This window comes from Toxotes jaculatrix, chromosome 23, assembly GCF_017976425.1.
Source record: "Toxotes jaculatrix isolate fToxJac2 chromosome 23, fToxJac2.pri, whole genome shotgun sequence".
In the NCBI taxonomy this organism is placed as follows: domain Eukaryota; kingdom Metazoa; phylum Chordata; class Actinopteri; family Toxotidae; genus Toxotes; species Toxotes jaculatrix.
Window position 1 is genome coordinate 6,405,251 of NC_054416.1, and position 24,353 is coordinate 6,429,603.

General features: G+C 42.1%; 1 protein-coding gene across 2 annotated transcripts; it reads right to left on the reverse strand.

The window, feature by feature from the left end:
- Positions 1-2,965: 2,965 nt before the first annotated feature.
- On the reverse strand, positions 2,966-24,296 carry neurl4 (neuralized E3 ubiquitin protein ligase 4). 2 transcript variants are annotated; one of them, XR_005893164.1, is made up of 30 exons: positions 24,111-24,275; positions 19,517-20,036; positions 19,351-19,416; positions 18,773-19,260; positions 18,106-18,217; positions 17,847-17,935; positions 17,680-17,752; positions 17,217-17,490; positions 16,874-17,055; positions 16,669-16,754; positions 16,387-16,549; positions 16,078-16,288; positions 15,670-15,746; positions 15,489-15,567; positions 15,196-15,365; positions 14,894-15,022; positions 14,417-14,562; positions 14,091-14,309; positions 13,552-13,650; positions 13,287-13,439; positions 13,001-13,168; positions 12,584-12,742; positions 12,116-12,295; positions 11,862-11,955; positions 11,649-11,756; positions 11,377-11,521; positions 11,034-11,146; positions 10,702-10,861; positions 8,158-10,544; positions 2,966-2,977 (listed from the first exon to the last, which is right to left on the reverse strand). XR_005893164.1 is itself a non-coding variant. In XM_041031312.1 (29 exons), exons 1-29 carry the CDS (start codon positions 24,273-24,275, stop codon positions 10,340-10,342), a joined length of 4,833 nt encoding a protein of 1,610 aa, XP_040887246.1. In that variant the 5' UTR covers positions 24,276-24,296; the 3' UTR covers positions 7,601-10,339. The 2 variants fall into 2 exon arrangements, 1 of the variants encoding a protein (XP_040887246.1); XM_041031312.1 differs by lacking the exon at positions 2,966-2,977 and having other exon boundaries at positions 7,601-10,544; positions 24,111-24,296.
- Between the last annotated feature and the right edge of the window lie 57 nt (positions 24,297-24,353).

The following is a 24,353-nucleotide window of genomic DNA, read 5'->3' on the forward strand; positions in this document are numbered from 1 at the left end:
AATTATGGTAAAACATTTCCTCCATTTACAGTAATAAATTGTATTGATACTGTTGATTTTACAGTTAATACATGTGGTTATTTCAATATTTTATTATAAAAAAAATGTTCTTAGATTAAAAAAAACATAGTTTTACCTGAAAATTCACATGGAAACATGTCATTTTGGGCAGCACGGTGGTGCAGTGGTTACCATTGTCACCTCACAGCAAGCGGGTTCCAGGTTCGAACCCCGGTCTGGACCCTTCTGTGTGGAGTAAAAAGAAAAATTGAAAAATATTGAAATAAGCACATTTTTAAACTGTAAACTCTATGCTTGATTCAGTATTTTACCAGTTTGAACATTTAGAACACATTGTTTTACCAATAAAAATAACATGGTTCCATGTAAATTTTCAGGTAAAACTATGTTTTTTTAAATCTAAGAACATTTTTTTTACAATAAAATATTGAAATAACCACATGTATTAACTGTAAAATCAACAGTATCAATACAATTTATTACTGTAAATGGAGGAAATGTTTTACCATAATTTAACGGTGCTATTTCGGCAACCACAGCTGCCGGTACATTACTGTAAAAACAACATTTTTTTTTTTTACAATGTAGGATGCAGTGTAACTATTAACGTTATTAACAGGTCTGTTTTTTTTTATCACTTCTCCAACGACAAATCCTTGCTGAAATTCAAAGGATTTTCTGGGAGAGAGAGAGAGAGAGAGAGAGAGAGAGAGAGAGAGAGAGAGAGAGAGAGAGAGAGAGAGAGAGAGAGAGAAATGTGTGTGTGAGAGTGACAAGCTCTGTGTGTGTGCGTGAGCGAGTTGTGGTCTGTCTCTCTCTCTCTCTCTCGCTCTCTCTTTTTCACTCACACTCTCTCTCCCAGAAAATCCTTTGAATTTCAGAAAGTTTTCTCTCTCTCTAACACACACTCTATGTCTCTCTACCATTCACAGAAACATACTCTCTACCACTCTCTCTCTCTTTCTCTCTCTCCCTACCTCAGTCTCTTTCTATGTCTCTCTACCCTTCTCTTGTCCAACCCACATTCACTGACATCACAGCTTAATGATCCAATCAGAGGCAGGCCATTTTGTCATGTGCTTATTTCAATATTTTTCTGTGATAAATTTTTTTTTTACATTTTATAAATGCATTGTTTTACCTGGAAAAAAAAACCCCCGCCCAACAAAACAGCCACAAAAAAATCCACCTTAAAATTTTGAAACACAGAAACTCTTTATTTGATATTTATGAAGTTGTAAACATGAAAATATCAAAGTTGAACATATCACATAATATCTCTGAATGAGAAAAACATGTTCACAAGTTTACATTGAAAGTGTTTCAGTTTTAAAACCAGTGTACTAAGCTGAACACACTTTTTACTTCTAAACTGTTAAAGTGAATTATCATACAGGGGCTGATTGGCCAGGGCTTTGACAGTGACAAAATGGCCTGCCTCTGATTGGATCATTAAGCTGTGATGTCAGTGAATGTGGGTTGGACAAGAGAAGGGTAGAGAGACATAGAAAGAGACTGAGGTAGGGAGAGAGAGAAAGAGAGAGAGAGTGGTAGAGAGTATGTTTCTGTGAATGGTAGAGAGACATAGAGTGTGTGTAAGAGAGAGAGAAAACTTTCTGAAATTCAAAGGATTTTCTGGGAGAGAGAGTGTGTGTGAAAAAGAGAGAGCGAGAGAGAGAGACAGACCACAACTCGCTCACACACACACACAGAGCTTGTCACTCTCACACACATCTCTCTCTCTCTCTCTCTCTCTCTCTCTCTCTCCTCTCTCTCTCTCTCTCTCTCACTCCCAGAAAATCCTTTGAATTTCAGCAAGGATTTGTCGTTGGAGAAGTGATAAAAAAAACAGACCTGTTAATAACGTTAATAGTTACACTGCATCCTACATTGTAAAAAAAAAAAATGTTGTTTTTACAGTAATGTACCGGCAGCTGTGGTTGCCGAAATAGCACCGTTAAATTATGGTAAAACATTTCCTCCATTTACAGTAATAAATTGTATTGATACTGTTGATTTTACAGTTAATACATGTGGTTATTTCAATATTTTATTGTAAAAAAAAATGTTCTTAGATTTAAAAAAACATAGTTTTACCTGAAAATTTACATGGAAACATGTTATTTTTATTGGTAAAACAATGTGTTCTAAATGTTCAAACTGGTAAAATACTGAATCAAGCATAGAGTTTACAGTTTAAAAATGTGCTTATTTCAATATTTTTCTATAATTTTTTACTCCACACAGAAGGGTCCAGACCGGGGTTTGAACCTGGAATCCTCTTGTTGTGAGGTGACAATGCTAACTACTGCACCACCGTGCTGCAAAAATAACATGTTTCCATGTGAATTTTCAGGTAAAACTATGTTTTTTTTCTATCTAAGAACATTTTTTTTTTTACAATAAAATATTGAAATAACCACATGTATTAACTGTAAAATCAACAGTATCAATACAATTTATTACTGTAAATGGAGGAAATGTTTTACCATAATTTAACGGTGCTATTTCGGCAACCACAGCTGCCGGTACATTACTGTAAAAACAACATTTTTTTTTTTACAATGTAGGATGCAGTGTAACTATTAACGTTATTAACAGGTCTGTTTTTTGTATCACTTCTCCAACGACAAATCCTTGCTGAAATTCAAAGGATTTTCTGGGAGTGAGAGAGAGAGAGAGAGAGAGAGAGAGAGAGAGAGAGAGAGAGAGAGAGAGAGAGAGAGAGAGAGAGAGAGAAATGTGTGTGTGAGAGTGACAAGCTCTGTGTGTGTGTGTGAGCGAGTTGTGGTCTGTCTCTCTCTCTCGCTCTCTCTTTTTCACACACACTCTCTCTCCCAGAAAATCCTTTGAATTTCAGAAAGTTTACTCTCTCTCTTACACACACTCTATGTCTCTCTACCATTCACAGAAACATACTCTCTACCACTCTCTCTCTCTTTCTCTCTCTCCCTACCTCAGTCTCTTTCTATGTCTCTCTACCCTTCTCTTGTCCAACCCACATTCACTGACATCACAGCTTAATGATCCAATCAGAGGCAGGCCATTTTGTCACTGTCAAAGCCCTGGCCAATCAGCCCCTGTATGATAATTCACTTTAACAGTTTAGAAGTAAAAAGTGTGTTCAGCTTAGTACACTGGTTTTAAAACTGAAACACTTTCAATGTAAACTTGTGAACATGTTTTTCTCATTTAGAGATATTATGTGATATGTTCAACTTTGATATTTTCATGTTTACAACTTCATAAATATCAAATAAAGAGTTTCTGTGTTTCAAAATTTTAAGGTGGATTTTTTTTGTGGCTGTTTTGTTGGGCGGGGTTTTTTTCCAGGTAAAACAATACATTTATAAAATGTAAAAAAAAACATTTATCACAGAAAAATATTGAAATAAGCACATGACAAAATGGCCTGCCTCTGATTGGATCATTAAGCTGTGATGTCAGTGAATGTGGGTTGGACAAGAGAAGGGTAGAGAGACATAGAAAGAGACTGAGGTAGGGAGAGAGAGAAAGAGAGAGAGAGTGGTAGAGAGTATGTTTCTGTGAATGGTAGAGAGACATAGAGTGTGTGTAAGAGAGAGAGAAAACTTTCTGAAATTCAAAGGATTTTCTGGGAGAGAGAGTGTGAGTGAAAAAGAGAGAGCGAGAGAGAGAGACAGACCACAACTCGCTCACGCACACACACAGAGCTTGTCACTCTCACACACACATTTCTCTCTCTCTCTCTCTCTCTCTCTCTCTCTCTCTCTCTCTCTCTCTCTCTCTCTATCTCTCTCTCTCTCACTCCCAGAAAATCCTTTGAATTTCAGCAAGGATTTGTCGTTGGAGAAGTGATAAAAAAAACAGACCTGTTAATAACGTTAATAGTTACACTGCATCCTACATTGTAAAAAAAAAAAAATGTTGTTTTTACAGTAATGTACCGGCAGCTGTGGTTGCCGAAATAGCACCGTTAAATTATGGTAAAACATTTCCTCCATTTACAGTAATAAATTGTATTGATACTGTTGATTTTACAGTTAATACATGTGGTTATTTCAATATTTTATTATAAAAAAAAATGTTCTTAGATTTAAAAAAACATAGTTTTACCTGAAAATTTAGATGGAAACATGTTATTTTTATTGGTAAAACAATGTGTTCTAAATGTTCAAACTGGTAAAATACTGAATCAAGCATAGAGTTTACAGTTTAAAAATGTGCTTATTTCAATATTTTTCTATAATTTTTTACTCCACACAGAAGGGTCCAGACCGGGGTTTGAACCTGGAACCCTCTTGCTGTGAGGTGACAATGGTAACCACTGCACCACCGTGCTACCCAAAATGACATGTTTCCATGTGAATTTTCAGGTAAAACTATGTTTTTTTTCTATCTAAGAACATTTTTTTTTACAATAATATATTGAAATAACCACATGTATTAACTGTAAAATCAACAGTATCAATACAATTTATTACTGTAAATGGAGGAAATGTTTTACCATAATTTAACGGTGCTATTTCGGCAACCACAGCTGCCGGTACATTACTGTAAAAACATTTTTTTTTACAATGTAGGATGCAGTGTAACTATTAACGTTATTAACAGGTCTGTTTTTTTTTTTATCACTTCTCCAACGACAAATCCTTGCTGAAATTCAAAGGATTTTCTGGGAGAGAGAGAGAGAGAGAGAGAGAGAGAGAGAGAGAGAGAGAGAGAGAGAGAGAAAGAGAGAGATGTGTGTGAGAGAGTTGTGGTCTCTCTCTCTCTCTCTCTCTCTCTCTCTCTCTTTCTTTCACACACACTCTCTCTCCCAGAAAATCCTTTGAATTTCAGAAAGTTTTCTCTCTCTCTTACACACACTCTATGTCTCTCTACCATTCACAGAAACATACTCTCTACCACTCTCTCTCTCTTTCTCTGTCTCCCTACCTCTGTCTCTTTCTATGTCTCTCTACCCTTCTCTTGTCCAACCCACATTCACTGACATCACAGCTTAATTATCCAATCAGAGGCAGGTCATTTTGTCACTGTCAAAGCCCTGGCCAATCAGCCCCTGTATGATAATTCTCTCCAGCCAGTGGCAGTGAGAGTAGCTCTGTTAGTGTGGTATTTAAACCAGATTTCGGCTTAATTCTTGTGCTCACTTGCCAATTTCCCATTCAAGTGTAGTGCAGATTTGAACTGAATTACCAGAAAAATGCAAATTCATGTGCAAATTGTGTTTCCATCAGCTTCTATCATATATGTAATTGGAGTTGCTGCAGACAAAGCTCAAACGGTGTGTGATTCAGTCTGGTCTGGTTTAAATACCACACTAACAGAGCTACTCTCCCTGCCACTGGCTGGAGAGAATTATCATATAGGGGCTGATTGGCCAGGGCTTTGACAGTGACAAAATGACCTGCCTCTGATTGGATCATTAAGCTGTGATGTCAGTGAATGTGGGTTGGACAAGAGAAGGGTAGAGAGACATAGAAAGAGACAGAGGTAGGGAGACAGAGAAAGAGAGAGTGAGTGATAGAGAGTAACGTAGTGTCGATGGTAGAGAGACATAGAGTGTGTTCAAGAGAGAGAGGTAGACTTGGTGGAATTCAAAGGATTTTCTGGGAGAGAGAAAGAGAGAGAGAGAGAGAGAGAGAGAGAGAGAGAGAGAGAGAGAGAGAGAGAGAGAGAGAGAGATGTGTGTGTGAGAGTGACAAGCTCTGTGTGTGTGTGTGTGTGAGGGAGTTGTGGTCTATCTATCCTTATTTATCCAGACTTTAAAAACTGGATTTGACGTTGGAGAAGTGATAGAAAAATTTTGTTTTTGAGAATCCTAAATTTGTCTGGTCCTTGTCATTTCAGTATGGACCATTTGATCTGCTCCCTGGCCGACTGCAGAACCTGGAAACACAAAGAAAAACAAAAATATAAATGTGTATGTCATATGATTTAGCACGGGAGTAAAATACAAAACATTAAAAATACATAAACCCCCACTGAATTAAATATAATACTGTAAAATAAAAGCATTTCCTGAAGAAAATATGTTTGATTGCTCTGTGTGTTGATGCTGATTGTCAAGATCTTGCAGTGGGACTGAATGGAGCTAAAACACTTTAGGCTTTGATACATTGTGGAATGTAGTGTATAAACTGTACATGTAAATGTATTTAAACCAGACCAGACTGTATTATATTTAATTCAGTGGGGGTTTATGTATTTTTAATGTTTTGTATTTTATTCCCGTGCTAAATCATATGACATACACATTTACATTTTTGTTTTTGAGAATCCTAAATTTGTCTGGTCCTTGTCATTTCAGTATGGACCATTTGATCTGCTTCTTGGCCAACTGCAGAACCTGGAAACACAAAGAAAAATAAAAATAACGTTAATAGTTACACTGCATCCTACACTGTAAAAAAAAATGTTGTTTTTACAGTAATGTACCGGCAGCTGTGGTTGCCGAAATAGCACCGTTAAATTATGGTAAAACATTTCCTCCATTTACAGTAATAAATTGTATTGATACTGTTGATTTTACAGTTAATACATGTGGTTATTTCAATATTTTATTGTAAAAAAAAGTTCTTAGATTAAAAAAAAACAAAGTTTTACCTGAAAATTTACATGGAAACATGTTATTTTTATTGGTAAAACAATGTGTTTTAAATGTTCAAACTCTTTTTTATGGTAAAATACTGAATCAAGCATAGAGTTTACAGTTTAAAAATGTGCTTATTTCAATAAGCGTTTTTTATGACATTTTGAGGTCATACTTAAGTATGTAAATCGGCCAAAAAAGTCAAAGTCAAAATTGGCCGAAAAATGTCATAAAAAACTTCATAGTATAGTAAGGTATCAAAATCAGGTGAAAAACGACATAGTATAGTAAGGCGTCAAAATCGGCCAAAAAAAAGTCATACTTTAGTATGACCTCAAAATGTCATTAAAAGCGTCATAGTATAGTAAGGCATCAAAATCGGCCAAAAAAAGTCATACTTTAGTATGACCTCAAAATGTCATAAAAAACGTCTTAGTATAGTATGGCATCAAAATCGAAATGTCATAAAAAAGTAAGGCATCAAAATCGGCCAAAAAGTCATACTTTAGTATGGTCTCAAAATGTAAAAAAAATGGTTATAGTACAGTAAGGCGTCAAAATCGGCCAAAAAAGTCTCTTTTTTTTTGCCTCAACATGTCATACAAATGGTCATAAGGCGTCAAAATCGGCCAAAAAAAAAGTCATACTTCAAAATATGCCAAAAAACATTTGAAGCCTTACTATGGTAGAACTTTTTTTTCTGACATTTTGAGGCTATACTAAAATATGACTTTTTTTGGCCTATTTTGAAGTCTTTACTACTCTATGATGTTTTTTTTAGCATATTTTGAGGCCATACTAAAGTATGACTTTTCTGATGACTTTTTCAGGCCTTATTATACTCTGGCTTTTATTTAAGCTTTCCATGCCTTAGTAGAGTGAACAATAGGTTATTATACCTCAATATACCATAAGCACCAGTAGGTTTTACCTTTTCTTTATGGCATTTTTGCTTTATAGCCCCAACGCCACTTAAAAACAAAAAAAAAAACTTTTAACCATCCATCTGTGCATACTGTCTCAGTTTATTATTTTTTATAAATCAGGAAGATATGATTTGTTATGTAACAGCCTGTACAATGCAACATACAGAAAACAAAAACAAAGTAATATAAATGAAATTGTACAAAGCAGCAATGGGCCATAAATAACCCATATAATAACATTTTTTCACATTTTTGATCAGAAGTTTTTCCTTTGTCAAACCCCACAGATTTTCCATCAATCAGATCACAGCTGCTCTTAGAGGGTCACAGAGCTTCTTTAATTATAATTTTTGAGCTTGACTTGTCAAAACTTCAGGGGAAAAAAAAATCTTGAGGTTTCATGTTTTGTTGTAGGTTTTATCAAATTGGCACCAGGACTGAGACCGGTGAAAATCAAGAAACACTTTGGAAAGCTGTTCACATACAATCAGTCATTAGGTGGATGTCTTGGATCAGGTAAAAACTATTTTGACAAATGTAAATCAAGTGATGTTAGCTGACATATTAGAACTGCAGAGCTCTAATTAATAACATTCACATGTAAACACCAGCACAGGTCGGGGGTGTGCAGACGACTCGACGTCCTGCTGATCCTAACACTCCTTCCTGGTCCTGCCCAGTAAACAGTCAGCTGTAATGGATGGATGGATCAGAGGAGTGGAGGTGTGTATGGATCTAGTGTAAACGGTGAAGGGGAGATGATGTGGAAAACATCCAGCCTTTGGCTTCAGTCTATCTAACCACCTTTTAAATGAAATAATTCACATTTTGGGAATTATAGTTGATCCACTTTTTAACCACTTTTGAAGATTGAATGTATGCTAGCATGAAGCTACAGCCACGAGAGCGTTAGCTGTTCTCTGCCTCAAGGGAACAAAACTCACTGACAGCTCATCTAAAGCTCACTGGTGAACATCTCTTTTTGTTTAATCTGTACAAAATCTCAAGTGTAAAAATGTTAACTCACAGATGCACAGGTGGTTATGTGGCGAAATATTTGTTGACCTGGACTGTTACTAGTTGCCAGGCTAACAACGGACACTGCACTGGTTGCCTGGCAACTGGTCCAGAAAATAATTTGGCACATAACTGGTGAATTCTTTTAAGTGAATGTGGGGATTAAACAAACACTCAGTGAGCATCAGGGTTTCTGAGAGGTGGATGTCATTGTCTCTGAACCAGGTGCTGGCTCCTGTTCGGGACCGTTCCTGGATATTTCTCATAGAAAAGTTCAGGGAAGCGATTGTGCCATTAAATGTAAAGGAGGAGGGTCCAGTTGCCCAGACCCACATTAGATCAGTCACTTAGTCCTCATCAAATTTTGCTCATGTACAAGTAAAAAATATTCTTTGAAAACATGTCCATTTGAGCATAAATCTCAGCTTCAACAAGTGTTTTCAAACTGTATTTTTTGCTTTTACATAAGAACAGACTTCAAGGATGAAGACTTAGTGTTTGCTTTGTCAAATTTATGTCTTGTCAACTTTCCTGCAGCCGCTTCCCTGAGCTTTTCTATAGGAACCATCCAGGAAAGTGCCAAACAGGCTCTGGCTGCAGTTTTGTATTTACTGTACAGACATGAGAGTGGTATAATCCAACTCTTGGCTAGAAAGTGGATAAGCTTATTTCCCAAAATGTATAAAAGTTTGTTTAAATCTTTGCAATTGTGCCAGTAGCAGTAGGTTCATCCCAACCCACCAAATACAGAAGCAAGTTTTTTTTATTTTAAACATTTCATGATGTATCCTCATTATGAAATGTTTAAACAACGTATACTTGTAGCACAAAAGCTGTCAGTCTGGAACATAATTTTCCATTTCATTACCTCACACTATTTTTAGCTCTGCAAAAGGTGTAGGAGGAGAATTTTCTGAATTAAAAAAAAAAAAATCTTTCCAGTTTTTTTCCACAGTTTAAATCTGTGATTGTTTTTTCCATTTGACAAGAGGAGTGAGAAGTGATGCTGGGCCATAAAAGAAATGCAAACAGGACTAATAAAGTAGCCAGACTTCTAATGTGGAGACACAGAGAGGACAGCAACATACTGTGGTACATGTGTAAACGTTTTTTTTCTTCCTCCAGGTTTAAAATCTTCCCTCCTCCCAAAGAAGTCACAATCACAAGACACTCTTGGGTTTAGTCTCAGATTCAAGTGTCTTTCTGTTATTTTTTTTTAAATATATTTTTGTGAAAACATTGTCACTCATCACTCACTTTTTTTTTCCTTCCACATTTCAGTCTTTTTAGGTGACAGTCCAGTGACGTGCAGGTTGGCAGGGGACAGCTCCTCCTAAAATAAAACACTGACCAGAGCAGAGGTGAGAAGTGATAAAATAAGTGCCAAAAAAGAGACATGGCTGTTTGTGAGGGTGGTAAAAAACAATTTGTCAGGAAGAATGAGAACAAAAACGCGGCTTAAAAAAAAAAAAAACTGCAGTGAATGAACAAACGTGTCGTGTCGATGAGAAGTTATTTTTAAAAATCGCCCACGAGTGTCCGAAACATAAAGTGCAGGCAGTGTCTGTTCTTCTTTAAACCACCATAGCCCCCGGCCGTTAAAAGAGTCCAAGAGCAAACAAAAAAAGAAAAAAAAAAATCAATGCTGAATTGTCAACAAAAAAAAGTAGGAACAACTGGATTCCAGAGGAGTCTCTTGCTCAAGGCAGGGGTTGGATTTGGTTGTCAGTTTATTAAAAGAACGAGGAGTGCCACGCGGACCCTCCCCACTTCCACCCGAATGCCTCCATCGCTGCTCTGTTCACTCGATCCGCACGAGCAGTCCGTAGAGGAGCGTGCCGCCCTGCTCCTTAGTAATCCACTCGATCTCTGAGTTGCTGAAGCGAGGGTCCAGGGGCTCGCTGTGGCCCAGGGTCTGGGGTCCCACCTTGTAGGAGCCTGGACGCACACATACCTGGAATCCCACCTGGGCCTGGTGGCAGCGGTGAGAGCGGGGGTCCCGAAATCTACATGAGAACAAGGAGAGTTATAGTAAGTGATCTTTCTCTCCTCATTCTACTATAAACACTGTAAAGGCAAAAATGCTCAAAACGTTTTCTTTTTGCTCTTTTCTGAGTTTTTTTTGTGTGGGGGAAAAAAAAAAAACCAAACAGGTGGACTCACTGCACTTTGGGAGCAAAGATCTCCAAGCCAGAGTAGCGCATGGTGGGGGAGAGCCGCACTCTGGGAACCTCCCTGCCAGGGGCGCTGTTCTCCTCTGGCTCGCTGTAACCGTTGGGCCCCTCCGCCTTCACCGGAGACACTGAGAAGATGGGCGACGTCCCTACAACGTGTCAGACACAGTTTCAGACAGGCGAGTGCAAGAACAGTAATGTACTAGTTTCTGGAATGATTTTTATGTCAAAGAATAAGAAGATGAAAAATGCTCCATGATGGGAAAGAAAAAAAAAACACTAATGTGTGTCTTTGAGAAAAGTGAGCAGTTATCCTCCTACCAGGCAGCAGCTGACTGTGGTCCAGGGTGCGTCGCAGGGCTCCTACACTTGTGCCGTGGTATGCGATGTGCCACTTCTTCAGTGCATTGGAAACCTCACAGTGGGGCTTGATCCTGCAGAGAGGGGGAACATTCGGTCGTGGACACACATCCACCAAAAGCAAGGTAAGCTAAGCTAAGAAAACCTACTCGGAGAGATTATTGTGCTTGTAGTTCTGTTATTGAAAGAATAAATTAGCTTTGCGTGTTGGTAAGTAAACACCCACGCAGATTTGAGATCTATAAGATCTTTAAGACTACCCCACCGCTTTATCCTATATCTGAATGAGACACTGTCCTCTCACCTGAGGGCGAAGCGGCACCATCCGAAGGGCAGGGCGTAGTCACGGGGCGGCTCGCCTCTCTTGTAATACGCCTCGTCGCCTCTGAGCTTGTGGCAGGACTCACAGTAGCACAGGTTGTACTTTGCATCCTCGTTGAAGTAACCATCTTAACGAATGGAGGCGGAGAAGACAGATCACAGTCGTTATGATTTTTAGTAGTGAGACAGAGCTCGTAGCAGAAAGGCTGAGATTTAAAAAAACAAAAAACAAAAAAAAAACAAAAAAAAACTCACCTGGTAACGTGAGCAAGTCCTTGAAGCGTGAGCACAGTGCCTGGTACTCGCAGGTCTTGTTGGGGTTGACCTCTGGAGGCGGCGTCCAGCACACACTCTCTTTGATTCCTGCACATAGAAACAGATACAGCTCGATAAAGATTGAGCAGCGTTTGAATGAAGAGATTTTTTTTAAAAAAAGAAGAAAAACAGGCAGCGTTCCCTTCTTCTTACCGTCAACCATGTCGGCCTTCTCCATGTCGCCCTGACAGCGGGTCTCACCACTCTCTCCACCCACAGCTGGCACATTGTTAGTAACTATAGTGACCTGTCATGGTGACAAAACATTGATTAGCATATCATCTTTGGTTTCAGGTGATAGTGAAGCAAGAGCTCACTTAACTGCTCTTCAGCTGAGACGGTTACAGACCAGCATTGGTGTTGATATAATGATATAATGTTGATTTTGTCTGTGTGTGTGTGCAGACCTGTTCACACTGGCCATAGAGGTCGATGAAGGGGTAACAGGGTGAAGGAATGTCCTGCGCCGCCACGCCCTGGTCCATGCCGTTGACGTAGAGGTGGAGACAACTGTTGGAGTCCACCAGCAGACCCAACACCGTCCCCTCCGGACAAGTGTCCAGATTAGGACCATAGTTCTCACATATCTGAGAGGGAGAGGTAAGAGTGAGGCGGAGGACGAGAGAGAGCAATTAAGAGGACAGACAAGTTGTGTTTGAACAGGAGGGGAAAAAGAAAATGAGCCAGGAGACAAGTTTGCAGGGAGGATGGTGGCAGGAGTGAAAATGGAAGAAAGGAAGGAGACATAAGAGTGAGAGAAGTAGAGGAGATCGATCAAACAATCAATGAGGCTGATTATTTGTTTCTCATGTAAGACTAAAAATCAATAGACATTTTCAACGTGACTCATATCTTGTGTGTTTGTGTGTACGAACCTTTAGCGAGTTGTGGAAGACAGAGTCTCTCTGCAGCAGCCAGGCGGAGCGTTTCAGACAGCACGCTGTGGAAGGGAAGTTGAGCCGGTCGGGGGAGTGACCTATCACCCCTAGTGACAGTGACGACGTCCATGACGGATTCAGACGGTCGATCTGAAACTGGCAACCAGAAAGAGGTTGGAGACAATCTGGAACAGCTGCAGCCTAAAAATATCACCTTTTCTCATTTGGCAGAATTTTGTGAGTATATTCTCGTAGAAAATTTACTTCTACAAAGAAAATAAATCTATGATCATAATGAGATAATATTGGTCCTGTTACGGATTTTATTCAGCATGAAGCATTTTACCAACTAACCCCATCAGACTACATGTCTTTTATTCTTAACTCTATTCTTAACTCGTGCAGCAGCAGTACCTGGAACAGCTGCTGGCGAGCCAGCGGCTGGGCGGTGACCAGCAGGCCCTGGTTGTAGCTCGACACTCTGGCTGCTGTCAGGTTCTGGTTGGACAGCTGGATGTTTTTGCCGTGGTTTTCCAGGAACGCCATGACCGTGGGCATCAGCGTACACGGCTCGGTCTCAACCTGGAGGCAGAGAGAGGTGACATGTTTTGGTGACTTACTTACTGATGTCATACTATCGTAAGGCTTGAATGTGAGTCAGCAGGGCCCCACTAAAATCTGATTATCCAATTCTTCCTACCTCTCTGACCGGGGTGCTGTCCTCCTCTCCTTCACTGCAGCTGTCTGAGGAGAGCGAAGGCGCCTTGACGCTCTCCATGTCCTCCATCAACGAGGAGCTGACGATGGACACCGCTGTTATCCGCCCGTACAGGTCTAGAACTGCATACACATTCTGCAAGAAGCAAGAGCGGCAGAATGGAGACAGGTAGCTACTACTGTGCTGTAGATGTGTGACATTGTAATTATATATATGTGTGTGTATGTGCATGTGAGAGAGTGTGTACCTTAGCCACCGCAGTAGCAGCAGGTCCCATGTCTTCTCCGTCAATGAAGATGTGCATGGTGTCATCGCTGCACCTCTTCACACCGACACGGTTTCCAACCTGAAAACACACAAAGACAAAATATTCATGTCTCTCCATTCAGGTTTCAAAATTAGTTCTGTTTAAAAATACATTGTAAATGTACTTTAAAATAAACTGTAGATAAAAAATTATTGCAACACAATAATTTTCAGGAATTTACGAGAGCTCATTTGCTTAAAAACACTTTTCTTTGGCGATCTTGTAAATGAATAAGGTTTTAATTAAATTGGCAATCTATTTCATGCAATAACTGCTAATCACAGCATATTAGTCTAGAAGCAATAAGATAACTTGGTATCTCCTTGAGATCATCTCACGTAGGACAAATTAATAAAGATTTGTATGGATTGTAAATCTAAAAATTATCCACGAAAATCTGCCAGAATTGGACTAATGTGGCTTTCATCTGTTTATCTGAAGCTCAGGTCACAGCTGAGAGAGCAGAGACAGCAGCTTACCGTCAGCCGGTCCAGTGAGCAGCCGTAGTTCTGGCGCTGCAGCACGCCGTTGCGACGGACCTCAGAGCCGCAGAGCAGCCAGGTGACCTTGGTGCGAAGCTGCGGGAGGGAGGGGGAGAGACCTGACAGCGGGCAGGACGGCAGCTCCTGAGGTGCCAGCGTGGTCAGACCGATATGCAGCGAACCGCACCACTGCTCGTCCACTTCATCAATCCTCACCTGCAGGGACACGGAGAGAGAAGGAAATCAGAGAGGAGAAGAAAACAAGTACGAGCTAGTAAAAAGAAAATGTTCTGGTAATGTGATGGTTCTGAATCGTCTCTTACCTCAAACAGCTCGTCTGCTTTGAGTTCCTTTGCGCTGAACACGATGCCGTGAGCGTAACCGCCGACTCTGACGGCCTGGCAGCCTTCTCCGAGCAGCACCACATTCTTACCGTGTTTACTGTGGAGCCGATGAGCAATGCCTGCTACTACACACACACATAGAAGAAGAAAAAAGACGGACATGAGGCTTCGAGGGTGATTGGTATGAGACATTCTTTCTTTTCTTTCTTCTATCATTTTGTAGTTTTATTATTTCTTCACCTTTAACCTTTATACTTAAACATATAAGAGTAAAAAAAGGTTTAATGCTTTAGTTTAAGCAGTGTGTTCTTAATCTGAATCTCTCAATGGTGAATGTAAACATGCAAACACAAATCTTATGTTGGCTGAAACTATACAATATAGTTATTTTCAACCTTTTACAGGGCCTTATTTTTCCAGGGCTTTCCAGACCTGCATAAGGACCCTGTTGAGTACCTGGAGAGTGGATGGGGAAGCTCTTCTCAGTGATGTTGCTGGTACAGAGGCTGTTGTCCAACGGGCCTGAGGAGCTGGTGATGGACACCTGAACGCACTGACCATACAGGTCAATCACTGCATACACCTCTGAGAGAGGGAGAGGGAGAGGGAGAGAGAGAGAGAGAGAGAGAGAGAGGGATGGATGAAATATCAAACGATTAAATAAAAGTTATCACACACTCCCAACTGTCAGTCGTATCTCAGCCTGATGTGTTTGCAGCCAGATTCCACGTTACTGACTTTTATTGACTCTTTTTTACCTGGTGGCAAACCGGAGCAGGCGACACCTTGGTCCACGCCATTGATGTAATAGTGGAGGTCACCGGTGGCGGAGCGCATCATGCCGATCCGTGAGCCCGTGGTCAGGGAGTCCAGGTCGCAGCCGTAGTTGTTGCGCATCGTGTTGCCATCCTGCATGATGGCTGTTCCACTGTGAAAAAACAGAAAACAAAAAAATGGGTCTTACAATGTAAGGAAAAAGTCAACAGGCTAAAACATAAAAGGTTTTGTATCCTGGCTTTTGAATCTTCAAATTCTCATAGCGAATCACTACCTGAGCATCCAGGTGTCGTAGTCGATATCAGTCATAGTGTTTGGAAACTCGAGCTCCTCTGGTCTGATGGCTGTTACTCCTGAACGCACAGAGAGGGGGAGGAGTACAAACAGCAGTGATTACACATGAATTACAATGACTGTAATGCTGTTATAAAAATAAATGTTAGGTAACACCTCACCTGCTTCTATTGAACCCGACCAGCGGTCCACCATCTTCTGAATAACGATTTCAAACAGCTCTCCATCTCGAAGGCACCTGCGGCAAGGATGTGACGAGTTAAAATCCTGTGGCGGCTGAGGGCTCTTTAGTCTTTGCTGCAGCCTCATGGGAAACATTTCAAAGATGTTTATGATGTACAGTATTTCAGAACTTATTCACATCTCCTCCACACCAGATGAAGAGCACTCTGGATCTGTTGGTTTAACACTATGCCAAACTAATCATTACCTGTTTGTATCTAGTGACTTCTTAACCACATAACTGATAACAATGGCTGGATGTCGATCACTTAAACAAAAATATACCTTGTGTGTTTCATGATTACTAATTTTAGAGACCAAAAATAGCTGAAGACACGTTTCATCACCTGTTGGAAATGACAATGGCGTCGTTGAACTCGCTGCGGCAGTTCTGACGCAGGGCGGTGCGCCCCCCGTTGGTGATGACGGCGTTGGTGCCATGTAGCTGGTGGAAACGCAGGTCACTGGTCGTGGTGGCCCCGGCTACCGAGCAAGGGCTCCCTGGGGACATGGCCGTGGGGCCCTCTGAGCTGTCCTCTGGGAGAGGGGGGAGGTCCACTAAGAAAGGGTGAGACAAAAGAAGGTAAAGTTAGATGCTCAACTTAGAGTCTCAGTTACTTTAGCATCCTGACTGTTTCTCTGCCTCCCTCTCTCACCCATGTCATCCATGATGGTGGCCTGAGCAGCCTGCCCATAGAGGTCGACCACAGCATAGACGCTCGGAGGGATGTTCCAGGCTGCTGGGCCCTGAGCCACACCATTCACAAAGAAGTGGAGGCTGCCATCTTCTTTCCTCACCACACCTACTGTGTCACCTGCCTGCAGGAGGGAAAAAAACAAAAACAGACTCAGTATAATTTAACAGTAAAGGAAAAACTCAGCATGATGGTAAATATGCAGGGACTGACAGCTGAGTAATAAATATAAATATCTCTCACCTTGAGCCGGTCCAGGTTGTGTCCGTACTCATCCAGTATCGTTGTTCCATTGTGCATCACGCCGTTCCCCGTCATCATCCACGTCCCTGGGAAACAACAATTTTTTTGTTTTTGTTGTAACGTTTCTGTTTGAAAGCAGTCTCACACACTCCTTACAGAGAAATGTATTACTTTTTTTATGAATAAATAAAAGCAAAAATTTTACCTGAGCGCAAGTTTGTCATGGTGGAGGGCAGCTGCAGGTACGCAGGGTTGTGCGTTGTGACACCGATTTCGATTGAACCTGCCCACTTGTCCACCATCTTGTCAATGCGGACCTGGAACACCTCATTGGAGCGCAGAGGCCGACTGCTCAGGACCACGCCGTGGTTGAAGTCATCAGTTGCACTGTGAAAATAATGTTAACTTGTGAGTACATCTGTGCTAAGAATACTACTGGCAAAGGAATAACAAGTAAAAATCAAGCATTTATAGATAAAGAAAGCTTGTAAATAATTCTGGGGCAAAGGTCACATTAACGTGACCCAGCAGAAAGGAGGTGGACTCACTGTGGCCGCAGCGCCGTCCTGCCGTCACTAATGATAGCAGCCTTCTGGCCACAGTTGGGGTGGAAGAGCAGGCGGTCTGGCCCCTCTGTGTCTGGAGTGAGGGAGAGAGCCGGCCGGGGCCGACCAACATCAGGCGATAAAGCCCTCATGATGGCGTTGTTGCGTCTGAGGCGGTCACTGTGGTTGTGGTTGTGGACTATGGTGACTTTGACGGCCATGCCGTAGAGGTCGACCACGCCGTAGACCACGCCGGGGGTCTGGGCTGCAGCAACACCTGAGAAAGACATGAAGCGGTTAGCAGTGGAGAATAAGGTTCCAGTATCTTAGTGTTCTGAGCTGACTGGTTCGTGAAAATACTCATATCCATCACAAACATATCACTGCAACCACCCACTTTCAGCCCACCCTCCCCCCAGCGCTGAGTTTTTTCCTTTTTCCTTCATGAAGCGTGTTGATGTCTCACCTTGGTCGATGCCATTGATGTAGAAATGGAGTGCTCCGCTGGCTTTGCGCATCAACCCAATGTGATCTCCCTCCTAGAAGAAGATGGGAGCAGTTGATGGAGATTATAGAAGCAGACACACTTGCACTGTAGGTGGCAGAACGAAATGTGTGTGTGTGGTAACAAACCTGGAGTTCATCGAGGCTGAATTCACAGTATTCCCTGCGCGTTCCTTTCCCGTTGGTTAGTATCCCACAGCCACTCATCATGATTGTACCTGGTAAAAGAAGCCAGAGTGTAATTAACAATCCAACAATCTCCATCAAGCATCTAATGTTTTATACATGTAGCATTGTAATACATACATAATGTTGTGTACCATTATACAATGACAATAAAGGCTTCTGAATCTCTGATACAGTGTCTGTGCACCTTTGTGTGTGTTACCTGAGCGCAGATTGGTCATAGTTGCAGGATAGTCCAGGTTGTTGGGGTTGTGCGTGGTCACACCAATTTCTATTGAGCCCGACCACTTGTCCACCAATTTATCAATACGGATCTGAAAAACAAAAAAAAACAAAACAAAAAAAAACTTGTCTTGATAGTTTTTAATTATTCATTTTCAGTTCAATTTTATTCCAACTAAAATAAAGTGGTTTCAAACACTAAGAACCCTGTGGATGGTGATGTTTACTTTTAATACTCTGCTACTGATTGATTACAGCTGGGCAATATAATACTAATAATAATGATAGATTTTTTTGGTGAATCATGGAGAAATTACTTGAATCTTTCTTTTCCTGGTCACAAAGGCCAAATTACAGTTAAGTGACACATCTTTATGGATGCTTTGTAATGATATTCTTTTCTGATACTACAATTTTTAACCCAAAAAATAATTATTTACAGAACCATTCATTGCATCGCTATTTCTGAGATAACTCAAATTTATTGTCAAATTATCAATATCAAGGTATTTAATCAAAGACATTGTGATATTTACTTAGTAATTATTAGCCATTCCTTAGTAATTATTAGCCAGTACGATTATATGTCACCACATTATTCATGTATGAACAAACATGCCACCGGAGATTTGTGTGTTTGTGATCACCTCGAACATCTCGTTGTGTCGGAGCGGCCGGTTGGTCATCACCACGCCGTTGTTGAACTCGTCCAGCGGCCTCCTCCGCTCTGCCGTCTTGTTGTTGTTGCTCAGTTTGATCAGTGTGCCACATTTCTCGTGGAACAGCAGCGCGTCATTGGTGGTCATCCCACCTGTCAGAGCTCCTGGCCCCACCCCTCCATTACTGGAAGGGCTGTTATTAGTATTTCCACCTTCTCCACCTCCACCACCACCACCTCCTCCTGTTGTCCCTGTCCCACTGTCGCTGTTCACTGCACTTCCTCCTCCGCCGCTGCTCCCTCTGTCATTTCTGGAAGAGGAGTCACTTCCTGTATTTCCTCCTCCTTCAATTCCACTGCTGCCTCCTCCTGCTCCTCCTCCTCCACCACCATCCTCCCCTCCGCCCTCATCCTCAGAGCGATAAAAAGATACTATTGCGTTGTTGAACACGTCGAAGAGCTGGTGCTCCGTTAGGACTGAGGGTAGAGAGGAAGATGAGAACAGCCATCAGCCATCAGCTCATGTTGCCAAATGCCCATCAACTGATCTGAGGAGGGTTTTCTTACCTGTGTCGGGCTCCAGGTTGTTGGGGAACTTGTCGGGTCTGCTGTGACTGCAGCTAAGCTCAGGCACTGAGGACAGGAAGGAAGGAAACGGACACAAACCATGAAAACAATCCAACATGGAGAGAGAAAAAAATAACAAAACCACATGGATAAAAACGCCCCCTACCTTCATCTCCATTCATCATTCCATTCATTGCTGCCACATTCATAAGTGCCGTGATTCCTGCATCGTCCCGACCTCCGCATACCACCACCTCTTCTTCCTCTTCCTCCTCCTCCTCCTCATCATCCTCCTCGTCCCGCTCTATTGTCTCTCTCTCCCTCTCTGCAGAGGACGGTGGCGGCTCACAGCTCACCACCGTCACTTGAGTGCATTTGCCGTACAGGTCCACCACGGCCCAGAGCTTGGGCGGCAAGCCGCTGGCGGCCGCACCGCAGTCCTGACCGTTAACCCACAGGTGGAGCTCACCGCGGGAGCTGCGCTGAATGCCCACGCGGTCGCCCTCGGCTAGCTGGTCGAGGTCCCGGCCGTACTCCTCCAGGACTGAGCGGCCGTCCCGCAGCACCGAGCAGCCCGACACGATCCAGGAGCCGCCCTTAAGGCCTGTGGCGCTGCTGGGGAAGTCCAGCGCAGCAGGGTCCAGTGCCGTCACGCCAATCTCAATGGAACCGCTCCACGAGTTCACCTGAGGGGAAATAAAAGAAAAATTTAATTACTATTTACATTATCAACTATTTATTACATTTCCGATGAACATTCACTATTTAGTCTGTAATATGTAAAAAATACTGACACATCAAGTTACCAGAGCCTGATGTTAACAACTGATTCAGGAGGAAAAAGTAGTAACAAAACAGTCGACAGCAGCTGTTACTCTGAACATAAAAAGACTCAGTGTGGAAGCATCTGAGCGGTCATGTGGGAGCTACTGTTAAAAGAGACTGGGACTGTGCTAAAAACTGCAGGTAGATATCTATGGAAAACAAAGTCTGCCTTGTTGTATGATCCATCTTGCTATTTTTAGTCGTTCTGTCAGCGAAGAGCGTAGCTCAGGGAGCGCTCATTTGAAAGCAAAGCAGGACAGTGTGGCCACACTGTAACACAACTGTAGTGGAAATTATTGAATTTTTAGCAGTTTGCAAGAAACGCGGTATAAAAAAAAATTAAACACGGTGAAACAAATTCACTACCAGTAACTCTCCTTAAAGAAGGAATATTGCTGCAGAAAGGTGGCTGTGTGCACATCCCATCCTATATTTAGACCTGGTGCAGGATACCAGATCAAAGATAACAAAAAGGAGAGTATTACATCCTGCTAACATCATGGTCAACTGATTACACAAAATATATTTATATATGAGACTTGAAATACAAACCTACATCTTTCTGTTTGATCAGATGACTGTGACATCTGAAGCATCAGTAATCAGTTTTTGCCTTTATATCCATCTTCATATTAACACCTTTGTTTTGTTGCCCATTTATAGAGGACCCATAGGGTTGAACCGCTGCCCCTTTCAGTCCAATAAAGATTTGTAAGCTTTAAGCAGGTATGCACATACATATTTCGTCCTTTTTTAAATGCATACAGAAAATAGGTTGGCAGATCTGGTAAGAGCTCATTAAATATGTGGCCTTTCCTGCTCTACTGCTCATTTTCTCTGAAGTTTAACACGCCAAGTATTTCATTTCATTGAAAACTTTCTGGAGGCACATCTACGATAAAATGCAAGTTTAGCAATGTGCCAAACATGTTGGTAATACACTGAATCATAGCCAACAATCCTTTCTCAAGTTTCTTTTTCTTTTCACTGCACAGCGACAGAAACAAAACCAGGAATTTGAACGACCAGCACAGATGCTCATGTGGTCCAGCTGTGATTCTTACACACATGCACACAGAGCAAACTTTTTTTTCCACAGTTTGCCTACCACTGCAGATTCAAGACATGAAAACATGAAAAATCATTTCACAGCAAAACACCTTGTGCCTTTGAATGGCATTGGACTCATATCACATAACAAGCAGACTAAGATATCCATTTCTTCCCAGAAACACAAAACCCAGGTCAAGCTCACAATAATGCATTACTGTATTGATCTCCGGGGGTAAATTCTATTTTTTTAGTATTTGTTTTGCCTCCACGATGTGGATGACAGACTGCAGTATCAGCTATAACACTGAGTCAGTGCAGCTGGTGAGAGATTCCCAATCTTGCTCAGAGACACATCAGTCCAGAAGATGCTTGCCGACACAGGGGCATGAACCCACGTCATCTCACTGAGGAGGAGTGATTTCTTGGCTTGCTGCACTCCGCTTTCTGCCCTTGGAGAAGAACATCCAACAAAAAGCTACGCCGTTTGTGCCTCAAGCAAAAGAGAATTTAGAGAAAAAAGTAATCTAAACTGTGAGATCAATATTCAGCCACTCTTCTTTTCTCTTTTCCAAGCTGCTCCACGGGACTCTAAGTTGGCAGAAATCCACCCTGATGTAGTGACCTTGAGCATAATATTGAAGGATGGGATATTTTTCTGCAGCTCACCTCTGTGCTAAAGAGGAAACAAAAACAACATTTCCTTTGAGATCAATATTATTTAAAAAGAAATGTCCTAGCTGCCTCCTCTCCTTCATCTGTTCCCCCGGAGTCCTCCTGAGCTCTGTGGCAGGTGCTATGTAAGGCAGTGTGCTACGACGGCCCGGGTATCTGGGTTAACAGATTTAGTAGTAACTCAGCCTGACCGGGTCGCTGTGTGGAGGAGACAGACATCTCCTTCCCTCGCTCACTCACTTACGTAACAGCAGCCTGTGGGTGTCTGCCTCAATAACTACAGGATACAACCATGCCATGCCAAGTAGGACCACTGAACAGCTTTTTAAAAGAATGAAAAAGAAAACTGCATGTGATTAAATTCAAAAATAGTCCCTGACAAGGACTGTAAAGACTGTACAGAGCAGAAAAAGCTTCTCATCGGACAACAAAACTCTGAAATTATCACAGTTTCTAAGATACCATCTTCATATAGCTTGTTTCATCCAACCAACAGTCCCAAACCTTAAAAAAAAAGTTAATCTGGATAAACTGTTTGCCCAATAACTCACTTCATTGCTCTCATTTTCCACTGTAGCTTAGTGGATGTCAGTAGACAGGCCGGGCAGTCATACCAATCTGTGTGCTCTGTGATGGAAAGCTATTGATTTTCAGACAGGCAATGCATGTCATGACAGAGCATGAGGCTGTTTACGGGAGCCCTTATCAGACTGAGAATGCCATGAGGAATGAATAATACTTCATATATGGTAGGTGCTATTAACCTTGAAGTTTAGTTTTACTGGCACTCACACAGCTCTGCCTCTGCATGGTGCATCATTTTTGGAATAACCTATGGCCAGTGATCTTGGCCGGACACACTGTCATTTATAGGGTGTGTGTGTGTGTGCTGCCATGTTGTTGACAAACCCAGTAGGTTGGCAGACTGCAGAGGCAGAAGCCATAACAACAGACAAGCTATACTACATTGAAAACAGCCAAAATGTAAACAGTGTGCACAAGCATTGGCATGATACAGTAAGACAAGAGCACAAAGCACAAACCATAGTTAACCGCTAAAGTGAAAGCAATATCAATACAACATGTTCTACTGTAGGAAATTAAGGACATTTGACTGGAACAAATTATGTGATTATGTTTCCATCAGACCTCACATTAAAAATAAATAACATCATAATAAACAGTGTAATAAACAGAGTTTAAGGTTGTGTAGGCACATGGCTGCTAGTGGGGAGAATAATAACAAGCACTGTACCTTGGTACAGTGCTTGTTGGTACAGTACACTCGGTACAGTACACTTTCTACTGTAAAATGTCTTTAAATTGTTACGAATAAAAAGTGACAAAGAAGCATTATGGCTGCAAAAGCCCCAGCTACGAACATGTGCATGTTTAGATACCGGTGATTAATGAGTTATACCTCTTAGTGGTCAAGCTTCTCGTGCATTACACTGCTTGATCAGAGCCGGTAATGTCTGGATCTGCTTTGTGTTTGGACCAAGATGTGTGCACATAATAAGGAGACAAGCTCAGTCCTTTGACATGCAACTCTGGATATTATAAGTGACAGTGGAAGCAGAAAGCAGTAGCTGACTACGCGTTTGTGTTTATTCGGGTTCACACACAGCCTTTTATGACAACCCGGTCTGGTATGAGCACTGCAGTATTAGCCGCCGGGACAGAGGCGATGGCAGAGCAGCGACAGACACCGACGACTGTCACTCCATCAAAACAAAACAAACCTAACAGAGCAACGTTAGCCGGCTTAACTGAGCTCCCGTGTCACAATGAACAACACCAAGTCCTTTCCAAAACACGACAGAGACCCCACAGTACCTTCCAGAAGACTATTACCGGCTAGCCTGGGATAACACCGACTGCTACTGCTAGCGGCTCATTAGCATGGCTAACTGCCTGTACCGAGCCACCGCAGGCAGGTTGTCGTTAGCTCAGCCAGCCGTTTAAAATTTCCACACATAGGAATGTGGTTATCGAACCTCTGTGTCCCTCTAAATCCCTGACTGTGTGTAATTCGCCCCCGAACGATCACGACAACCGTGGTCGCTGTCAAGCCGTGTGAACCGCCCCGAACTGCAGGAGCTGCTCACTGCGGACAGTGACAGACCCCCGGCCCGACCCACCAGCGCTGCTCCCGCATTCCCGCTGCTCTCGCCCCGCTCAGGAGCCAGCGGCGGCGGCCTGTTGTTTACCTTCTTGTCAATGCGGACAGTGAAGACATCTCGGTCCCTCAGCGGTTCCTTGCTAAGCACCAGGCCATGGTTGAACTCCTGGACTGGCTGGTTGCGCCGGGCGGTTCGGTTCGAGTTGGACAGGCCGATCAGCTTTCCGCTCCGCGGATGCAGCTCCGCCGCCATCTTTAGTGGGCGGCCAGTGTTCACGACACTTGGGCTTTGCGACAGTAACGTGATGGCAACCGGTAGATTTCTGCAATC

Excerpts from the sequence above, each read along its gene's own strand:
- neurl4 (XM_041031312.1), bottom strand. The coding sequence starts at position 24,275 with ATGGCGGCGGAGCTGCATCCGCGGAGCGGAAAGCTGATCGGCCTGTCC. Across the intron at positions 15,747-16,077 it reads GCCATTGTCATTTCCAACAG|GTGCCTTCGAGATGGAGAGC; the intron begins GTGATGAAACGT and ends TCCTTGCCGCAG. Across the intron at positions 11,757-11,861 it reads GAAGGCCGACATGGTTGACG|GAATCAAAGAGAGTGTGTGC; the intron begins GTAAGAAGAAGG and ends TTCTATGTGCAG.